The sequence below is a fragment of the Neoarius graeffei genome, chromosome 13 (assembly GCF_027579695.1).
Source record: "Neoarius graeffei isolate fNeoGra1 chromosome 13, fNeoGra1.pri, whole genome shotgun sequence".
NCBI lineage: Eukaryota > Metazoa > Chordata > Actinopteri > Siluriformes > Ariidae > Neoarius > Neoarius graeffei.
Window position 1 is genome coordinate 9,140,295 of NC_083581.1, and position 19,432 is coordinate 9,159,726.

Consider the following 19,432-nt stretch of genomic DNA (forward strand, 5'->3'; position numbering starts at 1 on the left):
CCGCAAACCCGGAAGAAGAATAATTACGAATTACGAGAATTTCTGAAGCCTTATGCGCCTCCTCGCCTCATCTATACGCTCTTGCCAGTATCTGTTGGCCACAGCACCAAGACCAGCAACACTAACGACTCCATGTCCTCCATGTTTATTGTTTACTATTCGGGTCATGAGACTACCGCTTAAAAGCTCACTGAATCAGTGACATACAGAGCATCGTGGACGAGTTCACGGAGCGCAAGGCTCGTCGTATGCCCTTCAAATAATGCGCGCAGTAGGCTATTGATGTTTTATTATGAGCCATGTACAGTATGTCGCCTAATGTTTTTTTGTTTCTGAGTTACATGTTCGTTTGAAGGACTTAATGTACAAAATAACATAGTTGCACCCCGTAGTGTTGAAATTGGTAAACACAGTGCATTCAGTGAGGTTTGCACCGCCCTCCTTTTATTTCTGACTCTTCCTGTCACCGTTGCAACCTCTGAGCGCTCATTCGTATGCCCTTCAAATAATGTGCGCAGTATAGGCTATTGATGTTTTATTATGAGCCATGTACAGTATCCTAATGTTTTTTGTTTCTGAGTTACATGTTCGTTTGAAGGACTTGATGTACTAAATAACATAGTTGCACCCGGTAGTGTTGAAATTGGTAAACACCGCAGTTGCGGACATTTTGTAGCCTAAAATGATGTTATGATAAGCTTTAATAAAGGGTCCGGTCATTTGCCCCGCCCCCGGCCCGGCTCTGACTTGTTCCGCCACTGTCAATGATGTCACTGTTTGCGCTGCTTAACGACATCACGTGACGTCCACCCACTTTCGCTAACTCCACCCAATGTGTCCACCCACTTCCAGCCAGCACGGTTCAGCGCGGTTGTAGTCGAAATGCAACTCCAACAGCCCCGCTCAGCCCGACTCAGCTCGACTCGGCACGGCACGGCTCAGCCGCGTTTGTAGTGGAAAAGCGGCATTAGCTGCTTCTCTGGTCTGTTGTAAGTAAGAAATGTCATGTACACTACCGTTCAAAAGTTTGGGGTCACCCAGACAATTTTGTGTTTTCCATGAAAAGTCACACTTTTATTTACCACCATAAGTTGTAAAATGAATACAAAATATAGTCAAGACATTTTTCTGGCCATTTTGAGCATTTAATCGACCCCACAACTGTGATGCTCCACAAACTCAGGCCCTGTCCACACAGCAACGGATTCAGGTGAATCCGATAAAATTGTTTATCGTTTCGGCCTGGCGTCCACACGGCACCGGCGTTTTGGGTGCCCCAAAACGAAATCTTTTGAGAATGGGTTCCAGAGTGGAAAGATCTGGCAACGGCGCCGTTGCGAAGTCGTCTGGATGAGTAGAACGGATTTGTTTACGATGACGTCACAACCACATGTGCTTCACGCCGGGTAGAAGTGTAACGAACTCGATGCGAGTTGCCAACAAATCCTATAACTTGGTTCATGAAACGCGCTTACAAAATATTTTCACTGTGAATATTTATTGTGTAATGGTGCAAAGTGTGAGAGAGAGAGAGAGAGAGAGAGAGAGAGAGAGAGAGAGTGTGTTAGGGCAGAGTCAATCCCGCCAGCAAAAATAGGGAAGAAAAGGAGCGATCTCACCTCTTCAGATGTTGGTTTAAGTCCTACAATACATTCCTCAAAAAGGGCGTACAACCTGGGTGCCCACTACGTCGATCGCGATCGACCGGTCGATCTCAAAGGCAGGGATGGTAGATCTCATGATTGATATGTAAATATTAATATATTTGTTATGAAATTAAAAAAAAAAAAAAAAAAAAAAAAAAAAAAAAACACACGTCGTGGTCATTTTTACATGTAAACAAATTCGCTTTTTCCCTGAAGCGAAATGTCAGCCAAGCGCTGCGTCAAAAAAATTGTTACATTAGGTTACCATGACAACCAGCAAAATGAAACTGCTGGTTTCAAAGATGCAGCGCCGTGATTTAGGAAACTTCCGAAACCTCGCCTCGGAGCTGGAGATGCAAGGGAGGGCGTTTGCGCAACTTAACAGTGTGCGCTACACTGAGCAGATTGAAATTCTCCAGTCAGAGTTTGAGAAGCGATTTCAAGACTTTGCTTTGCTCGAGCCACTAGCTACATTCATGTGCCACCCATTCGGGGAAGATACTGAGGTGGATTCCCTCGCCTCAAAAGTTGCGGCACTGTTTCAGCTGAACACGTCTGCGCGTGCAAGACGAGATGCTGATGCTGCAGTCTGACATCGAGTTGAAGTCCAGGGCGCATGGGCCGTTTTGGAATTTACTCACGGAGGCGAAGTACCCGAACATGCGGCAATGTGCCACCTCCTTAACCGCATTGTTCGGCTCCACTTATTTGTGCGAGTCGGCCTTTTCGCATATGAAGATCATTAAGTCCAAATACCGCTCCAGTATGTCCGACGATCATCTCGAGGCCTGCTTGAGGCTCGCTACCAGCAGCTACTGTCCGGACTATGCAGCCCTCTCTGACTCCCTCCAGTGCCGATCATCATCGGATTAAGATCTGATTTAGGGCCTACATCAGTATGCTATGTATTAAAGTTGTGCTATTGCAAAGTTCCACGGTAAAAAAAAAAAAAAAGAAAAGAAAAGAAAGAAGGAAAAAGATATAAAAGAAGGAAAAATTTTTTATATAAAATTGTTGTAAATGTCAAATCTCTGTCTAGCAGGCTATACAAAAGTCAACTGATGTGAACAAAAATGTTTTGGGGTTTACAATGCCTGTCTGGATGCATTTAACTTTTTTTTTCTAAACATAGGCCTTTTTTTTTTTTTTACAGTGGGCTTGTTTCATGTTTACATATTAGTAGTTTGCGGTTTCTAAAAATTAACAGTGATTTGAACAAAAATACGTTTAGGAGTACAAAGCTTATGCATTTAACATAATTTGAATGTAAATTTCAGTCACCTTTTTGTATGCATGTTTGCATATTATTAAACAAATTGCATATGAATGTTTATAAATCAAAACAAGTGTCATTATTGTTATTATTATTATTATTATTAGTAGTAGTAGTAGTAGGCCTAGTAGTAGTAGTAGCAGTACTAGTAGTCATAGTAGGCCTAGTAGTGGTAACAACCTAGTCCGAGTAGATCATATTAACATGGTCATTTTAAAAGCAGCTCGCGAATCAAAATATTGTGGGCACCCCTGGCGTAGAAGAACAAATTAATCCATCAACGTGTAGCATTCAATTTATTCCGGACCATTAAAGACGCCGCCTTCCGCGTAGAATCATACGTCATCCTCGCCGCCATATTGGATAGGTCAAAGCGGAGAATAAAGATGCCTCATTCATGTGCTGCGTTTAACTGTACCAACAGGTTTGCCGTCCAAACGAGATCACATGGGATTACCTTTCACAGGTGAGACTGGAAAAATACTTTTCATTGTATTTGGTCATTATAATGTAATTTTACGAACAGATTTTTCTGACTTTGTGGCTAATATGAAGTCTCGCGCATAATAGTTTATGCGCATGCGTCCTTACTTCTTCTATTGTTCTGGTGTCTCTGAAGGGACCGTCTTACAGCCCCCCTAGAGGTGTGGCATGTGTATTGCATTGTTTTCAGCAAGCGCTGCGTTGCCATATGTACCTGATATTTTACTGATCCGTTGCCCAGGTGGACGCGATATTTTTTTAATAACATCTTGTTGCTGTTGTCGTGTGGATGTAGCCTCAATCTGCTCAAAGGAAGGTCAGTTTTATAGCTTCTCTAAAGAGCTAAACTGTTTTCAGCTGTGCTAACATGATTGTACAAGGGTTTTCTAATCATCCATTAGCCTTCTGAGGCAATGAGCAAACACATTGTACCATTAGAACACTGGAGTGATAGTTGCTGGAAATGGGCCTCTATACACCTATGGAGATATTGCACCAAAAACCACACATTTGCAGCTAGAATAGTCATTTACCACATTAGCAATGTACAGAGTGGATTTCTGATTAGTTTAAAGTGATCTTCATTGAAAAGAACAGTGCTTTTCTTTCAAAAATAAGGACATTTCAAAGTGACCCCAAACTTTTGAACGGTAGTGTAAGCGAACTTTCACACATTTTGATTAAATCTCCTGATCTAGTCCTTTTATGTGCTATGCTGGTTTTAACAAAAGTAGAAAACCGTCACCTTCACTTGTGCCCTTCTTTCTCCTTCACCACAACAGTGGGCTGTGTGATATATTTCCACAATGCGTGGTGGGTTTGTCGTGAGAAATATTTTCAGAGTAAACACTGATACAGAACTGACTTCAGTACCTGAGACTGACATCTGGCCCACTGCGCTCCTGAACTACGACATGACACTCAACATATGAAACGCCAGTTCCACAAAACAACTCGCCTTCGTTTTGACATGAAAAACAAAATGCTTTACTTTTCCTCCCTCTCACTCCGCTGTAGCCCGACACGCTTCCCATCACTGATCACAGTCCGAGAAATTCCTGTTCTTCAAGGAGTTGACGCCATTCAGCCCGTTTTGCGTGACTTTGTGTGAGTTTGTTTGTTTGGTCACATTTTAAACACTTTCATTCTACCTGAGTGACCATGTGTATTAATATGAAACCGGACGTTAACTTACAGACTGGAAAATGGCTGCACGCTATTCTGGTTTACAAATGAAACGTTGAAATGATATAAAATACGAAGCACAAAGCGAGCCGTGTCGCGTTTAACATGTAGTTAGAGATTAACTTTAGCTGAGGGAGTGGATTTACCATAAGTTATGCATTTCTTTAGGTCATTTTGCATACCAGCTGATAATTAGCCAATAAACTATCCAGATTACTCAGAAAACATTATAACTTGTGCTACTGTACCAGACTATAACAGCGCTAACTGTTGAATCGTTACAAAGTGAGTAAAAAACGCTGTCCTGTTGGATAATATTCTAAATATCGATGAGCAAGATATTCATGTGAGGTAGAATGATCTGTTTTCTAAATTATGAGAAGAAAGTTAACATTCTTCTGTTTTGGCGAATATACAGTATCTTGCAAAAGTACTCATCCCCCTTGGTGTTTGTCCTGTTTTGTCGCATTACAAGCTGGAATTAAAATGGATTTTGGTGAGGTTAGCACCATTTGATTTACACAACATGCCTACAGCTTTAAAGGTGAAAAGTGTTATTTTATTGGGACACAAGCAATAATGAAGATGAAAAAACAGAAATCTGGAGTGTGCACGCCCTTTTGTATGAAACCCCTAAATAAGAGCTGGTCCAACCAATTCACTTCATAAGGTCACATAATTAGTTGATTAAGATCCACCTGTGTCATATGGTCTGTCACATGATGTGTGTATAAATCAACCTGTTTTGGAAGGACCCTGACTCTGCAACACTACTAAGCAAGTAACATGAAAACCAAGGAGCCTCCAAGCAGGTCAGAGACAAATGGCCCTTTTCCACTACCCTTTTTCAGCTCACTTCAGCTCGCTTCAGCCCGACACGGCTCGCGTTTCGACTACCAAAGAACAGCACGACTCAGCTCGCTTCAGCCCTGCTTAGCCCCTAAAACTCGCACCGTTTTGGAGTGGGGCTGAAGCGAGCCAAACCGAGCCGAGTGAGGCTGGGGGCGTGAGCAGACACTCCCCTGTGCACTGATTGGTGAGGAGGAGTGTCCTCACATGCCCACACACGCCCCGCGAGCATGCTGGGATCTGTAAACACCGTAAACCCAGAAGAAGAATTACGAGAATTTCTGAAGCCTTATGCGCCTCGCCTCATCTATACGCTCTTGCCAGTATCTGTCCGCGTTGTCGGTGACAACAAGCCACAGCACCAAGACCAGCAACACTAACGACTCCATGTCCTCCATGTTTATTGTTTACTATTCGGGTTGTGAGACTACCGCTTAAAAGCTCACTGATGTCACTGTTTGCGCTGCTTAACGACATCACATGACGTCCACCCACTTTCGCTAACTCCACCCAATGTGTCCACCCACTTCCAGCCAGCACGGTTCAGCGCGGTTGTAGTCGAAATGCAACTCCAACAGCCCCGCTCAGCTCGACTCAGCACGGCACGGCTCAGCCTGACTCAGCCGCGTTTGTAGTGGAAAAGCGGCAAAAGTTGTGGAGAAGTATAGATCAGGGTTGAGTTCCATCCATCCATTATCTGTAGCCGCTTATCCTGTCCTACAGGGTCGCAGGCAAGCTGGAGCCTATCCCAGCCGACTATGGGCAAGAGGCAAGGTACACCCTGGACAAGTCGCCAGGTCATCGCAGGGCTAACACATAAACACAGACAACCATTCACACTCACATTCACACCTTCAGTCAATTTAGAGCCACCAATGCATGCCTTTAGACTGTGGGGGAAACCGGAGCAGACACGGGGAGAGCATGCAAACTCCACACAGAAAGGCCCTCACAGGCCACTGGGCTCAAACCCAGGACCTTCTTGCTGTGAGGTGACAGTGCTAACCACTACACCACCGTGCCACCTCAGGGTTGGGTTATAAAAAAAAAAATCCCAAACTTGAATATCCCACAGCACACCATTAAATCCATTATAGCAAAATGGAAAGAATATGGCACCATTACAAACCTGACAAGAGAAGGCTGCCCACCAAAACTCTCAAACCGGGCAAGGAGGGCATTAATCAGAGATGCAACAAAGATACCAACGATACGCTAAGGGAGCTGCAAAGATCCACAGCGGAGATGGGGGTATCTGTCCATAGGACCACTTTAAGCCGTACACGCCACAGAGTGGGGCTTTATGGAAGAGCGGCCAGAAAAAAAGCCGTTGCTTAAAGAAAAAAAAATAAGAAAACACATTTGGAGTTTGCCCAACAGCATGTGGGAGACTCCCCAAACACATGGAAGAAGATTCTCTGGACAGATGGTACTAAAATTGAATTTTTTTGGCCATCATGGGAAACGCCATGTGTGACACAAACCCAAGACTTCCCATTACCCTGAGAACACCATTCCTACAGTGAAGCATGGTAGTGGCAACATCACTCTGTGGAGATGTTTTTCATCTGCAGGGACTGGAAAGCTGGTCAGGACTGAAGGAAAGATGGATGGCACTAAATACAGGGCAATTCTGGAGGAAAACCTGTTTGAATCAGCCAGAGGTTTGAGACTGGGACGAAGGTTCACGTTCCAGCAGGACAATGACCCTAAACATACTGCTAAAGCTACACTGGAGGGAAACATTTAAATGTCTTGGAATGGCCTAATCAAAGCCCAGACCTCAATCCAATTGAGAATCTGTGGCATAACTTGAAGATTGCTGTACACCAACGCAACCCATCTAACTTGAAGGAGTTGGAGCAGTTTTGCCTTGAGGAATGGGCAAAAATCCCAGTGGCTAGATGTGCTAAGCTAATAGAGACATACCCCAAGAGACTTGCAGCAAAAGGTGGCTCTATGAAGTATTGATTTGGGGATGAATACCTATGCACACTCCAGAGTTCTGTTTTTTCACCTTCATTACTGTTTGTGTCATAATAAAACCAACAATTTGCACCTTTAAAGTGGTCGGCATGTTGTGTAAATCAAATGGTACTAACCCCCCAAATATCCATTTTAATTCCAGCTTGTAACGCGACTCAACAGGACAAACACAAAGGGGGATGAATACTTTTGCAAGACACTGTAACATCCAAACATCCACACGGTGTTTGTATAAGGGACGTACAAGAAGTTCTAAAATAAATATAAATCCAAATGTATATAAAAAGATGTGATTAAAATTATGATTAAAAAACCTTTACTGAATTATGCTCAGAAACTGTGTTAGTTGTTTGAACAATAAACAGTTTGCAGGGACGTCTACACGTAAAACATCCAAAATTTCCTTTTCTTCCACTTCTTGGTTTTGTCGATATCTGCAGTACAAATGTGTTCATTCTGCTTTTTTATTTATACATGTTTATATATTTTATTTTATTGCCAGCTGATGTTCTTGTCAGACTTATTTCTTAGGCTACGTTCACACTGCAGGCTGAAGTGACTCAAATCCGATCTTTTCGCCCATATGTGACCTGTATCCGATCTTTTATTGACAATATGAACGACACAGATCCGATTTTTTCAAATCCGACCCAGGCCGTTTGGATATGTGGTCCTAATTCCGATTCCTATCCTCTCTTTTCATATGCGACTTCAGTCTGAACCGCCAGGTCACATTCATCCGACTTACACGTCATCAACAAGCCACAAACGTCACTATTCTGCGCTGAAGTAGGCGGCGGGTCTCTCAAAAAAAGTTACAACAACATGGCGCATAATCACGGGCGCAGATAGAGGGTGGGACGAGTCAGATTTAAATTCACCTCGCTCGGTCCCCCCCACTTATAGGGAGGAAAACATGTCTATGCTGTCTTTCTTTGCATAAGGCAAACCTCACGGAAAAATCAAAAGACTAATTACCATTCGGTTTATTGAGGTGCACAGCAGTGTATACATAGTTGCAACAACTCACATAAAACAAAACAAAGACTGATATTCGGTTGGTTGAGCTGCGCGGACTGCACAGGTTGTGAGCTCGAGCTTGGTTGCTATGGTTACTAACAACAAGTTTGACAGGCATATCGGGGTTGGGGTTGGTTTGCTGGCAGCTTTGTCCCCCCCCAGTTTTTTGTCCCCCCCAGTTCAAAAAACGTATCTGCGCCCCTGCGCATGACATCAATGCGAGGGACGCTTCGGGCTGTGAAGGTTCTGAATCTTCTCAATGGAAGGACGCAGAGGTTAGGGAGCTGATTTCCATTTGGGGGGATACAGCTATTCAAGCTAGATTGGATGAGTCATACCGCAACTGGGCGGTTTTACTTCCGTAAACACTGGCCATGCTCACTGCCTGTGACGTTGTCGTATCCTGCAATGCGCATGCGGAACACTTTTAGGTCGCTTTTCGTTCATACTGAGGATCACATACAAGTCGCATATATTTGTTAATGTGAACGACCTCACAAAAAAAATCGGATTTCACAAAAAAATCGGAATTGAGCATTAAGCCTTGCAGTGTGAACGTAGCGTTAGTCGTAAAAGATGTGGTGTACTACAGCGTACATGTACATCTACACAAAGAGTGTGTGTGTGTGTGTGGCATGCTTGTGTTTGCATGAGTACCTGATATTTAATGATGTGAGAGACTGCAGGCTGATGATGGTGTCAGGAATGCTTTTGATACAGTTGTGATAAAGGTTCAGCGTCTCCAACGAAACGAGACGTGAGATTTCAGGAGGAACCTCCGTCAAACGATTCTTTGAAAGATCTAGGACAAGGAAAAAAAGAATGAGACAGATGCAAAGGACACAAATATACAGGTTTATGAAAGAAATATTTTTTTCTTTTCTTACTTATTTGTTGCTTTATTAAGTGACCTTCATGATGATATATACACTACCGTTCAAAAGTTTGGGGTCACCCAGACAATTTTGTGTTTTCCATGAAAAGTCACACTTTTATTTACCACCATAAGTTGTAAAATGAATACAAAATATAGTCAAGACATTTTTCTGGCCATTTTGAGCATTTAATCGACCCCACAAATGTGATGCTCCAGAAACTCAATCTGCTCAAAGGAAGGTCAGTTTTATAGCTTCTCTAAAGAGCTCAACTGTTTTCAGCTGTGCTAACATGATTGTACAAGGGTTTTCTAATCATCCATTAGCCTTCTGAGGCAATGAGCAAACACATTGTACCATTAGAACACTGGAGTGAGAGTTGCTGGAAATGGGCCTCTATACACCTATGGAGATATTGCACCAAAAACCAGACATTTGCAGCTAGAATAGTCATTTACCACATTAGCAATGTATAGAGTGGATTTCTGATTAGTTTAAAGTGATCTTCATTGAAAAGAACAGTGCTTTTCTTTCAAAAATAAGGACATTTCAAAGTGACCCCAAACTTTTGAACAGTAGTGTACATATAATACAAATATTAAAAATAATAATAATAAAAACTTCAACATCCTGCCTTCCACATCTCACCTTCCACATCCAACCTTCAACCTTCAACATCTGACCTTCCACATCCCACCTTCAAAATCCAACCTTCCACATCTCGTCTTCCACATCCCACCTTCAACACCCAACCTTCAACATCCCGCCTTCAACATCCCGCCTTCAACATCCAACCTTCCAAATAATAAATGCTGCATGAGGGAAGCTAAGGACAGCTACAGCAGAAAGGTGGAGTAGAAGCTGAAGGAGAACAGCATGAGGGAGGTCTGGGAAGGTGTGAAAACCATCACAGGCCACAATACAAAGACCAGAGTCGTTGAGGGGACAGTGGAGAGGACGAACGAGTTGAATGACTTCTTCAGTCGGTTCAACCAGCCCACGTCCCCCCCCACCCTCTCCCTCACTGCAGCCATCTCTCCTTCTTCCCTCAACACATCTCCCCCCAGTCATCACAGCAGCCCCCTCCTCCCCCACCTCAACACAGACTCCTCTATGCATTACTGCAGACCAGGTCAGAGGTCAACTGAAGAAGCTTCACCCCAGAAAAGCAGCAGGCCCGGACAAGGTGTGTCCACGACTACTGAAGACCTGCGCTGCTGAACTGGGTGAACCACTCCAACGCATCTTCAACCTCAGCCTGCAGCTGGGGAGAGTGCCAACCCTCTGGAAGACATCATGTATCGTTCCAGTTCCCAAAAAGAATCGGCCCAGCGAGCTGAACGACTTCCGACCAGTGGCACTCATTTCATATCTGATGAAGACGTTGGAGCAGCTCTTCCTCAGCCTCCTCAGACCCCAGGTACAACATGCCCAGGACTGTCTGCAGTTTGCGTACCGGGCAGGTGTCAGTCTGGAAGACACCATCCTCTACCTGCTACACCGAGCCTACTTGCATCTGGATAAGGGAAATGGCACAGTGAGGATCCTCTTCTTGGACTTCTCGAGTGCCTTCAACACCATCCAGCCCCTATTGCTTCAGGGCAAACTGAACAGGATGCGAGTGGACCCCTGCCTGGTCACCTGGATCTCCAGCTACCTCACTGTCAGGCCGCAGTATGTCAGGCTGAAGGACATCACGTCTGACACTGTAATTAGCAGCACTGGAGCACCCCAGGGCACGGTGCTGGCCCCTCTTCTCTTCACCCTGTACACCATGGACTTCTGCTACAACTCGGAGCTGTGTCACATTCAGAAGTTTGCCGATGACACAGCCATCGTTGGGTGTATCAGTGACGACAGAGAGGAGGAGTATAGGAGCCTGGTGAGGGACTTTGCTGTGTGGTGCAACAGGAACCATCTGCAGCTCAACACCTCGAAGACCAAGGAGCTGGTCATTGACTTTGGAAGGTCCAGACCAAGGTCACGACCAGTTCTGATCGAGGGAGTCGAGGTGGAGGCTGTGGATTCCTACAAGTACCTCGGGCTGTGGCTGGACAGCAAGCTGGACTGGACTTGCAACACCAATCACTTATACAGGAAGGGACAGAGCAGGCTATACTTCCTTAGGAGGCTGCGGTCCTTTAACATCTGCAGGAAACTCCTGTGGATGTTCTATCAGTCTGTGGTTGCCAGTGTCCTGTTTTACACCGTGGTGTGCTGGGGGGGGCAGCACATCCAAGAAGGACACATCCAGGCTGGACAAACTGATCAGGCAGGCCGGCTCTGTGGTTGGCATGAAGCTGGACTCTCTGGTGATGGTGGCAGAGAAGAGGGCTATGGACAAACTATTGAACATCATGGACGATGCCAGTCACCCTCTGCACACCGACATCAGCAACCAGAGGAGCCTGTTCAGTGACAGAATGCTCCTTCCCAAGTGCAGGACAAACAGACTCAAAAACTCCTTTGTCCCTCACGCCATCAGACTGTACGACTCCTCTCTGGGGGGGAGGAGGGGTAACAGGAGTACAGAGGACGGGAAGGAGCAGTAGCCTAGCTAAGCCTAACAATAAGCAATCCTGGACAATGTGCAATATCTTTCCTGCTCCCCCCCCCCACACACACACACACTTACCCTAACCCAGTGGTTCCCAAAGTGGGGGGCGCGCCCTCCGGGGGGGGGGCACAGAGCCATTGCGGGGGGGTGCGGGGTGCGGATGGAATGAATGAATTAATCAATCAATAAATTACACTGCTAGCATAACATGGAGAAGTTTTTGGTGGGGGCGCGGGGCTCCCACGTAAATGCAAATCAGAGGATGAAGCATCGCCAAATGTGCTTCCAAAGGAAGTTCATTCCAAGGCAAAGACAAGAAAATATGACGACACATATCTTGTCTTTGGCTTCACCTGTACAACGGTGGGTAATGAGGAGAGACTGCAGTGTGTTGTCTGTCTTAAAGTGCTAGCTTGTGACAGCTTGAAGCCGAACAAGCTAAGACGCCACTTGGAGGCAAAACATCCAGAGCACAAAGACAAGCCAGTTGAGTTTTTCAGACAAAAACTCGTAAACTGCCGTGCTCAACAGTCCCTATTTACTAAAGCTGCATCCGTGCCGGCAAATGCTCAACTCGCCTCATATAAAGTTGCCTACCGAGTGGCACAGTGTAAAAAGCCACACACAATAGCGGAGGAATTACTACTTCCCTGTGGTATGGACATGGTAGCAACTATGCTTGATGACACTGCAGCCAGCAAACTAAGGGCTATTCCTCTGTCCAACAACACCATCGGCAGGCGCATTTATGACATGTCAAAGGACATAGAGGAGCAGCTTAATGACAAAGTGCGTGACAGCCGCTTTTCTCTTCAGATGGATGAAGCCACTGACAGTAACAAAGACTGTTTATTAATTACTTACGTCAGATTCATAGATGGAGATGACATGAGGAAGGAATTGCTTTTCTGCAAAAAAGTTACTGGCAGAGCCACAGCAGAAGAACTGCTTAAAATCATTGACTCTTACTTGAAAGAGGCCAACTTGAAATGGGAGGACTGTGTGGGGATCTGCACTGACGGGGCGCAGGCTATGGCTGGGAAACGGGCAGGGCTGCAAGCACTCATCAAGCGCGTCTCCCCCAATGTGCAGTGGACGCACTGCATGATACACCGCGAAGCACTGGCATCTAAACAGCTGAGTCCCGAGCTGAATGATGTAATGACCGACGTCATTGCCACCGTCAACTACATCAAAACACGACCTGTCAAAGCCCGGATTTTTTCGGCACTGTGCGAGGAAATGGACTCCGACCACACAGCTGTTCTGTTTCACAGCGAGTCCCGATGGCTGTCACGTGGGAAGGTGCTGTCCAGGGTCTTTGAACTGCGAGATGAAATCCATATCTTTTTGAAGGAAGAGGGCAATGATCTTGCCCACAAATTTTATTGTAACAAGTTCCTCATGAAACTTGCATACCTCAGTGACATGTTTCTGAAACTCAATGAAGTGAATTTGCAGTTGCAGGGCACAAATACACACCTCCCACGTCTGGCAGATAAAATCACATCATTCACCAGAAAACTTGAGATGTGGCTGCAGCGAGTGAAGGTTGGAAATGTGGACTCATTTGAGAACCTGAAATCATTCATTGAAGACAACAAACTGCAGAACACGGTGATCCCATGCATGAAAGCACACATCTCTGCCCTTCAGAACCATTTCCAGAAATACTTCCTGATGCAGGATCCCAAAGAATATGACTGGATCCATGACCCCTTCAGTGCAACACCACCTGCCGACTTCAGCACGTCAGAGGAGGAACAGTTCATTGACGTCACCTCTGATTCAACAATGAGGCTGTAGTTTCAGTCAAAGGCACTGGCTGCATTTTGGATTGGAGTGGAGAAAGATTACCCACTGCTAGGTAAGAGAGCCCTGGCCATACTTCTTCCTTTTGCCACATCCTACCTATGTGTGAGAGGTTTTTCTGCTGTGGCCTCAATCAAGATAAAATACAGATCAAAGCTGGACATTGAAAATGAACTCAGAGTGGCAATCTCAAAACTGCAACCCAGATTTGAGAAGATCTGCAGCATGAAGCAGGGCCACACCAGTCACTGAAAAGATGCGAGGATTAAAGGTGCCATTTTTGCACAACAAATCTTTAGGTTTTTGTTTTTTTCTTCTCAGGGAGTTGGTTATGTTTTAAAACCCATTTTTGCAGAGAGGCAATGTTTGAAAACTGCATTGATAATGTTGAATATTAAAAAAAGAAACCTGTTACACAGTTAAGATGCTTCTCATCTCATTATCTCTAGCCGCTTTATCCTTCTACAGGGTCGCAGGCAAGCTGGAGCCTAACCCAGCTGACTACGGGCGAAAGGCGGGGTACACCCTGGACAAGTCGCCAGGTCATCACAGGGCTGACACATAGACAACCATTCACACTCACACCTACGGTCAATTTAAAGTCACCAGTTAACCTAACCTGCATGTCTTTGGACTGTGGGGGAAACCGGAGCACCCGGAGGAAACCCACGCGGACAACATGCAAACTCCACACAGAAAGGCCCTCGCCAGCCACGGGGCTCGAACTCAGACCTTCTTGCTGTGAGGCGACAGCGCTAACCAATACACCACCGTGCCGCCCCAGTTAAGGTGCTTGAAAACAGTTATACTTAAAATAATTATATTGCAACCTGTAGTTTATGGCAGTTTACTTTTATTTGTTCAAAAATGGTTGAGGTTTGTATTAATAAACTGCAGTGGAGTCTGAAAACAAAATGTGTATGTGTGTCCTGTTTATCATTTGTTTTTCTCTTTTTGTCTGTTGGGGGGCGCAAAAAGTTTCTTATCTACCAAAGGGGGGCCCAGCAGAGAAAGTTTGGGAACCACTGGTGTAAACAATGAGCACGTGCTTGTGACCAATAAAAATCGACAACACAATCATCAAATGGGCGCCAAGCTTTTGGCCAATCGCGATGCGTCTTAATTGGCCTGGTGTGGTGGTGTAATTATTTCTGCGTGAACCGAACAATGGTGCAGTCTAAGCTGATGAAGTTTTTTGGCCAGGCTTCCTCAAGCAGGGAAGATGATTTAAGGCCTGAAACAGCCACGGGGGAGGCACACCATGAGCCCTGACCGTCCCCGAGCACATCGGACAGTGTCAGTAATACAGAGGTCGGTTAAAAAAAAAAACACGGCAAAATGAAAGTGCTCTCAGCCAGCAAGCAACTGAAACGCTCTATGTTTCGGGCGGTGTGGTGTGTCGGGGCCATAGCCCCTGGGTATTTTCACCCTCAAAAAAGTAAGCGATTAATAGAAAACAACTGACTTGGAGGCCATCTGGGATTTTGAATGTTGTAATATAATAATGTAGCTTAGAATATTGTCTTTGTGGTCCTAAAGGAGAGATATGTGAGTGAGAAATGAGATATATTTTATTAAACTGATGATTAATTTTACTAGTGATTGGCACATGCCTCAGTTTCCTGAGACATTATGGGTGTTGATGATAACTTGATAATAAAGAAACAGAAACTGAAGTTAACTACATACATTTAAAAAGAGCAGTGCAAAAATCACTAATAATGATGCCATAACCTCTGAATGTGTGAGGGTGATAACGTTACCTTGTGAAGTGAGATACAACCTCCCGAACCAATCTCCCTTCAAGCCCCAGGAAAACGTGACTTACACCTGGTCTTCTCAATCGCTAGAATAGAAACGCCCCTGGTCTTTTAGCTGCTAACTAACAGTATGATGAAAAATGCGGTGTCATTCTGTGTTTGGTTCGTAAATCGACGGGAAAATCAGATTCCTTCACTGTTGGTTGGTCCAAAACTCTTCTCGACTCTTTTCAATTGTAAATCAAGTTTTGTGTTGAAGTAAAGCCCAAAGGGAGTCCTAATACCGCTTTTGAATAATTCCATGCTAAAACAACATTCAGTAATCTCAAACCAGAGGTTCATTTTAGCTTGATGGTGCACAGGGGCCCAAAATCAACTCCCTCTCAGGCTACATCCACACGACAACGGCAACGAGATTTTATTAAAAAAATATCGCGTCCACATGGGCAACGGATCAGTAAAATATCAGGTACATATGGCAACGCAACGCTTGCTGAAAACGATGCAATACACATGCCACACCTCTACGTGCGCTGTAAGACGGTCCCATCGGAGACACCAGAACAATAGAAGAAGTAGGACGCATGCGCATAAACCCCTTCTTCTACCCGGCGTGAAGCACTCACAGGAACAAACACACAACAACAAGAAGAAGATGGCTGCGACTACGCGAGGAAATTGTGCCTTCTGTGTGTACAAATTAGTTTTATTAGTGTGCATAGTTTTATATAACTTAATTTTCTTATTGTGTGTGAACATTTTCTCATCTCATCTCATTATCTCTAGCCGCTTTATCCTTCTACAGGGCCGCAGGCAAGCTGGAGCCTATCCCAGCTGACTACGGGCGAAAGGCGGGGTACACCCTGGACAAGTCGCCAGGTCATCACAGGGCTGACACATAGACACAGACAACCATTCACACTCACATTCACACCTACGGTCAATTTAGAGTCACCAGTCAACCTAACCTGCATGTCTTTGGACTGTGGGGGAAACCGGAGCACCCGGAGGAAACCCACGCGGACACGGGGAGAACATGCAAACTCCGCACAGAAAGGCCCTCGCCGGCCACGGGGCTCGAACCCAGACCTTCTTGCTGTGAGGCGACAGCGCTAACCACTACACCACCGTGCCGCCCGTGTGAACATTTTGAAAAGCATTTTTATATAATTTATATAACTTTTTATATTGTGTGTGAACATTTTGAAAAGCAGTCTTATCCAATAAAAAAAAAGAAATTCAAGAAATGGTTCAGTTACTTGTTTATTTAAAAGAAAAGCTGTATACAAAAGTGAATGCAATGCAGTGGTTCATACAAAACAGCGAGAGTGCTGCTTGTTCTAGTCATGTGGTTGTGACGTCATCGTAAACAAATCCGTTCTACTCATCCAGACGACTTCGCAACGGCGCCGTTGCCAGATTTTTCCACTCTGGAACCCGTTCTCGTTTTGGGGCACCCAAAACGCCGGTGCCGTGTGGACGCCAGGCCGAAACGATAAACATTTTTATCAGATTCACCTCAATCCGTTGCCGTGTGGACAGCCTCTCATTAGAGGCTGGAGTGGAGCCCAAATTTTACATATAATGGAGAGGCCTAGCTGTATCTGTACAAATATTTAAATTGTGCCAATTTGTTTGGTATACAGTAAACCTGTATTAAGTCCACTTTGGTAAGTCAGTAACTAAGAAAAAATACAGACTAAGAAAACGTGAAGAATACTTATTTGACTTTATTTTTCACGGAAAAAAGTGGAGAATATTTTTCAGAACCCGGGGGAACCCTGAGCATGTTAGCATTGCATCACTAGCTAAAAGACAGACCATTCACCTGCCTGAAAGCCATGTTATAACTCTCTAAACACGCAAAATCCAGCTGTTCATGAGTGCCATCTCTGTCCTTTTTAATTTGTAATAAAATAAATGTATCGAACTGATTTGTTATAAATGACTAAATTAATTCATCATGGGAAACCACTGCCTTTGTTTATTCTGGTATTACTGCATTTCTTGTTGTTAAGAATTTTTTTTGAAAGCACAGAGTGATTTTTTTTTTTTTACTCACTGTCGATTTCAGATTGAGGTGGGGGCAGAGTGAAGGGCTCTGGGGGAGTGTCGATAAAATGACTGACAATGGAAGACTTTCACATGACATCATCGCAACTGTGGATTTGTTTATGCAGCCATGTTGCTGGGCAAGCTTCGTGCTTGACAACGACCGGCACAAGTGTACACAAGAGATTGTAAGCCCAATTCAGTAAACATCTACAGACAAACTTGTAGACGTTACATCTAAAAGAACAATGCCAGAGACCTATAGTGCTTTTGGATGTAATAACAAACGTGGGGATAAGCCTGGTTTAACTTTTCATCGCTTCCCGGTGAACCCAGAAAGATGAGAACAATGGCGAGCTGCAGTTAAACAGGAAGACTGGATGATAAAACATTCCTGTGTGTGGAGAACATTTCATATCAGGTTAGTGTGAAAGCTCTGTGCAGCGTTAAAATGTAGATCTGGAAGTGGGCTTTGGACAGTCCCCCCAGGATTTTGCGGGCCTTTTTTGTGATTGTTGCGGACTAAAATGTCTGATGTTGCGGGGGGTTTTCCAAAAAAATTGCGATGAAAGTTGCAGTGTTTTTTAGGTTTTTGTTGTGATTACATTGCGGGAGGAAGTGAAAGTTGCGAGAAATTGTTGCGATTTTCTCTTTTTGTGATTAAAATTGAGTGATATGTTAAATATTAAGTTATTACTGAAAAACTATTGATTAAAAAAACAAAGACACTGAGAAATGGTCCTATAAATAACTTTACCAATATAAAAGATTACCAGTAGGGATGTGCGATATATCGAATATACTCGATATATCGCCGAAAATTCTGTGTGCGATACATAAAATTATTATATCGTAACTATCGAGTATTTTATGGTCATCTTCCGACTTGTGTTTGTTGCGTTTGTTTAAAACCTTTTCCGGTGGTTTTCTCCCTGTCCTTCAGGCAGTAACGTGAGAGGCTGCCTAAGGGTAAAAATACACAATAACGTCACGCACTCGCCAACCAATCCCGGGCGACATCTCGGTGCTGAAAGGAACTTCCGGGAAGATTTTCTAGTTTCGGGTGTGTTGCCAGATTGGGCAGTTTCAAGTGCGTTTTGGCAGGTTTTGAACATATTTTGGGCTGGATAACGTCAGCAGTATCTGGCAACACTGCCAGCGGGAAGATTTCCTGGTTCCAGTTTACAGCGCTGACTCAGTTCGTGCAATCGCTGGTGTTGCATAGGCTACCGTGTAAGCTCTGTCAATTTCAGCGACACATTAAAAATGGAAGTGGACAAATTGGTTCCTAAAAGAACTAGTAAGGGGTCAGTCATCTGGCATTTTTTTTGGATATCGCGAGGAGGACGTGGAACAGCAAGTGCCAGTTTGTAAAGTGTGCAAAAAAAAACCTGTCATCACGAAAGGCAGCAGCACTACAAATATGTTCCATCACCTGAAAACTCACCCGGTACAGTATGAAGAGTCTCTTAAACTCCGAACTACTTGCCCAGGAGCTAAAACCCCCCACGAGCTAAACAAATGATCATAGCGTCCTCGTTCTCCAAAGCCCCCCCATATGAGAAAACGAGTCAGAGATGGAGAGCTATAACGGATGCAATCACTAACTTCATTGCCGAAGACATGATCCCAGTTAGTATAGTGGAAAAACCAGGCTTCCAAAAATTACTAAACACACTCGATCTCAAATATGAGTTGCCTGTTCGCAGACATTTTACAGAGAAGGCAATACCGGAATTATACACATCTGAGAGGCAGAGCCAGAAAACATTCAGTTCAAAAGTGTGTAAAGAGAAAAATTATGTTTTGCAGATCTCTCTCAATCTCTCTCTGTCTCTCTATTGTGAATGTTCCAGTGGTTCTCAGTAGTCAGGTTAATAGCTTGGAGATCTATTTTTTAAAATAATTTAATGAATGAGCACTTTTCTTATTGA

General features: G+C 44.3%; 1 protein-coding gene across 3 annotated transcripts in view; it reads right to left on the reverse strand.

Moving 5' to 3' along the window:
* The window catches only part of lrch1 (leucine-rich repeats and calponin homology (CH) domain containing 1), a 193,995-nt gene that overhangs the window by 103,994 nt on the left and 70,569 nt on the right, over positions 1-19,432 (reverse strand). For all 3 annotated transcript variants that reach the window (XM_060937213.1, XM_060937214.1, XM_060937212.1), the window contains exon 2: positions 9,100-9,244. In XM_060937213.1, the coding sequence (XP_060793196.1) occupies positions 9,100-9,244 (145 nt within the window). The remainder of the gene's footprint in view (positions 1-9,099; positions 9,245-19,432) is intronic.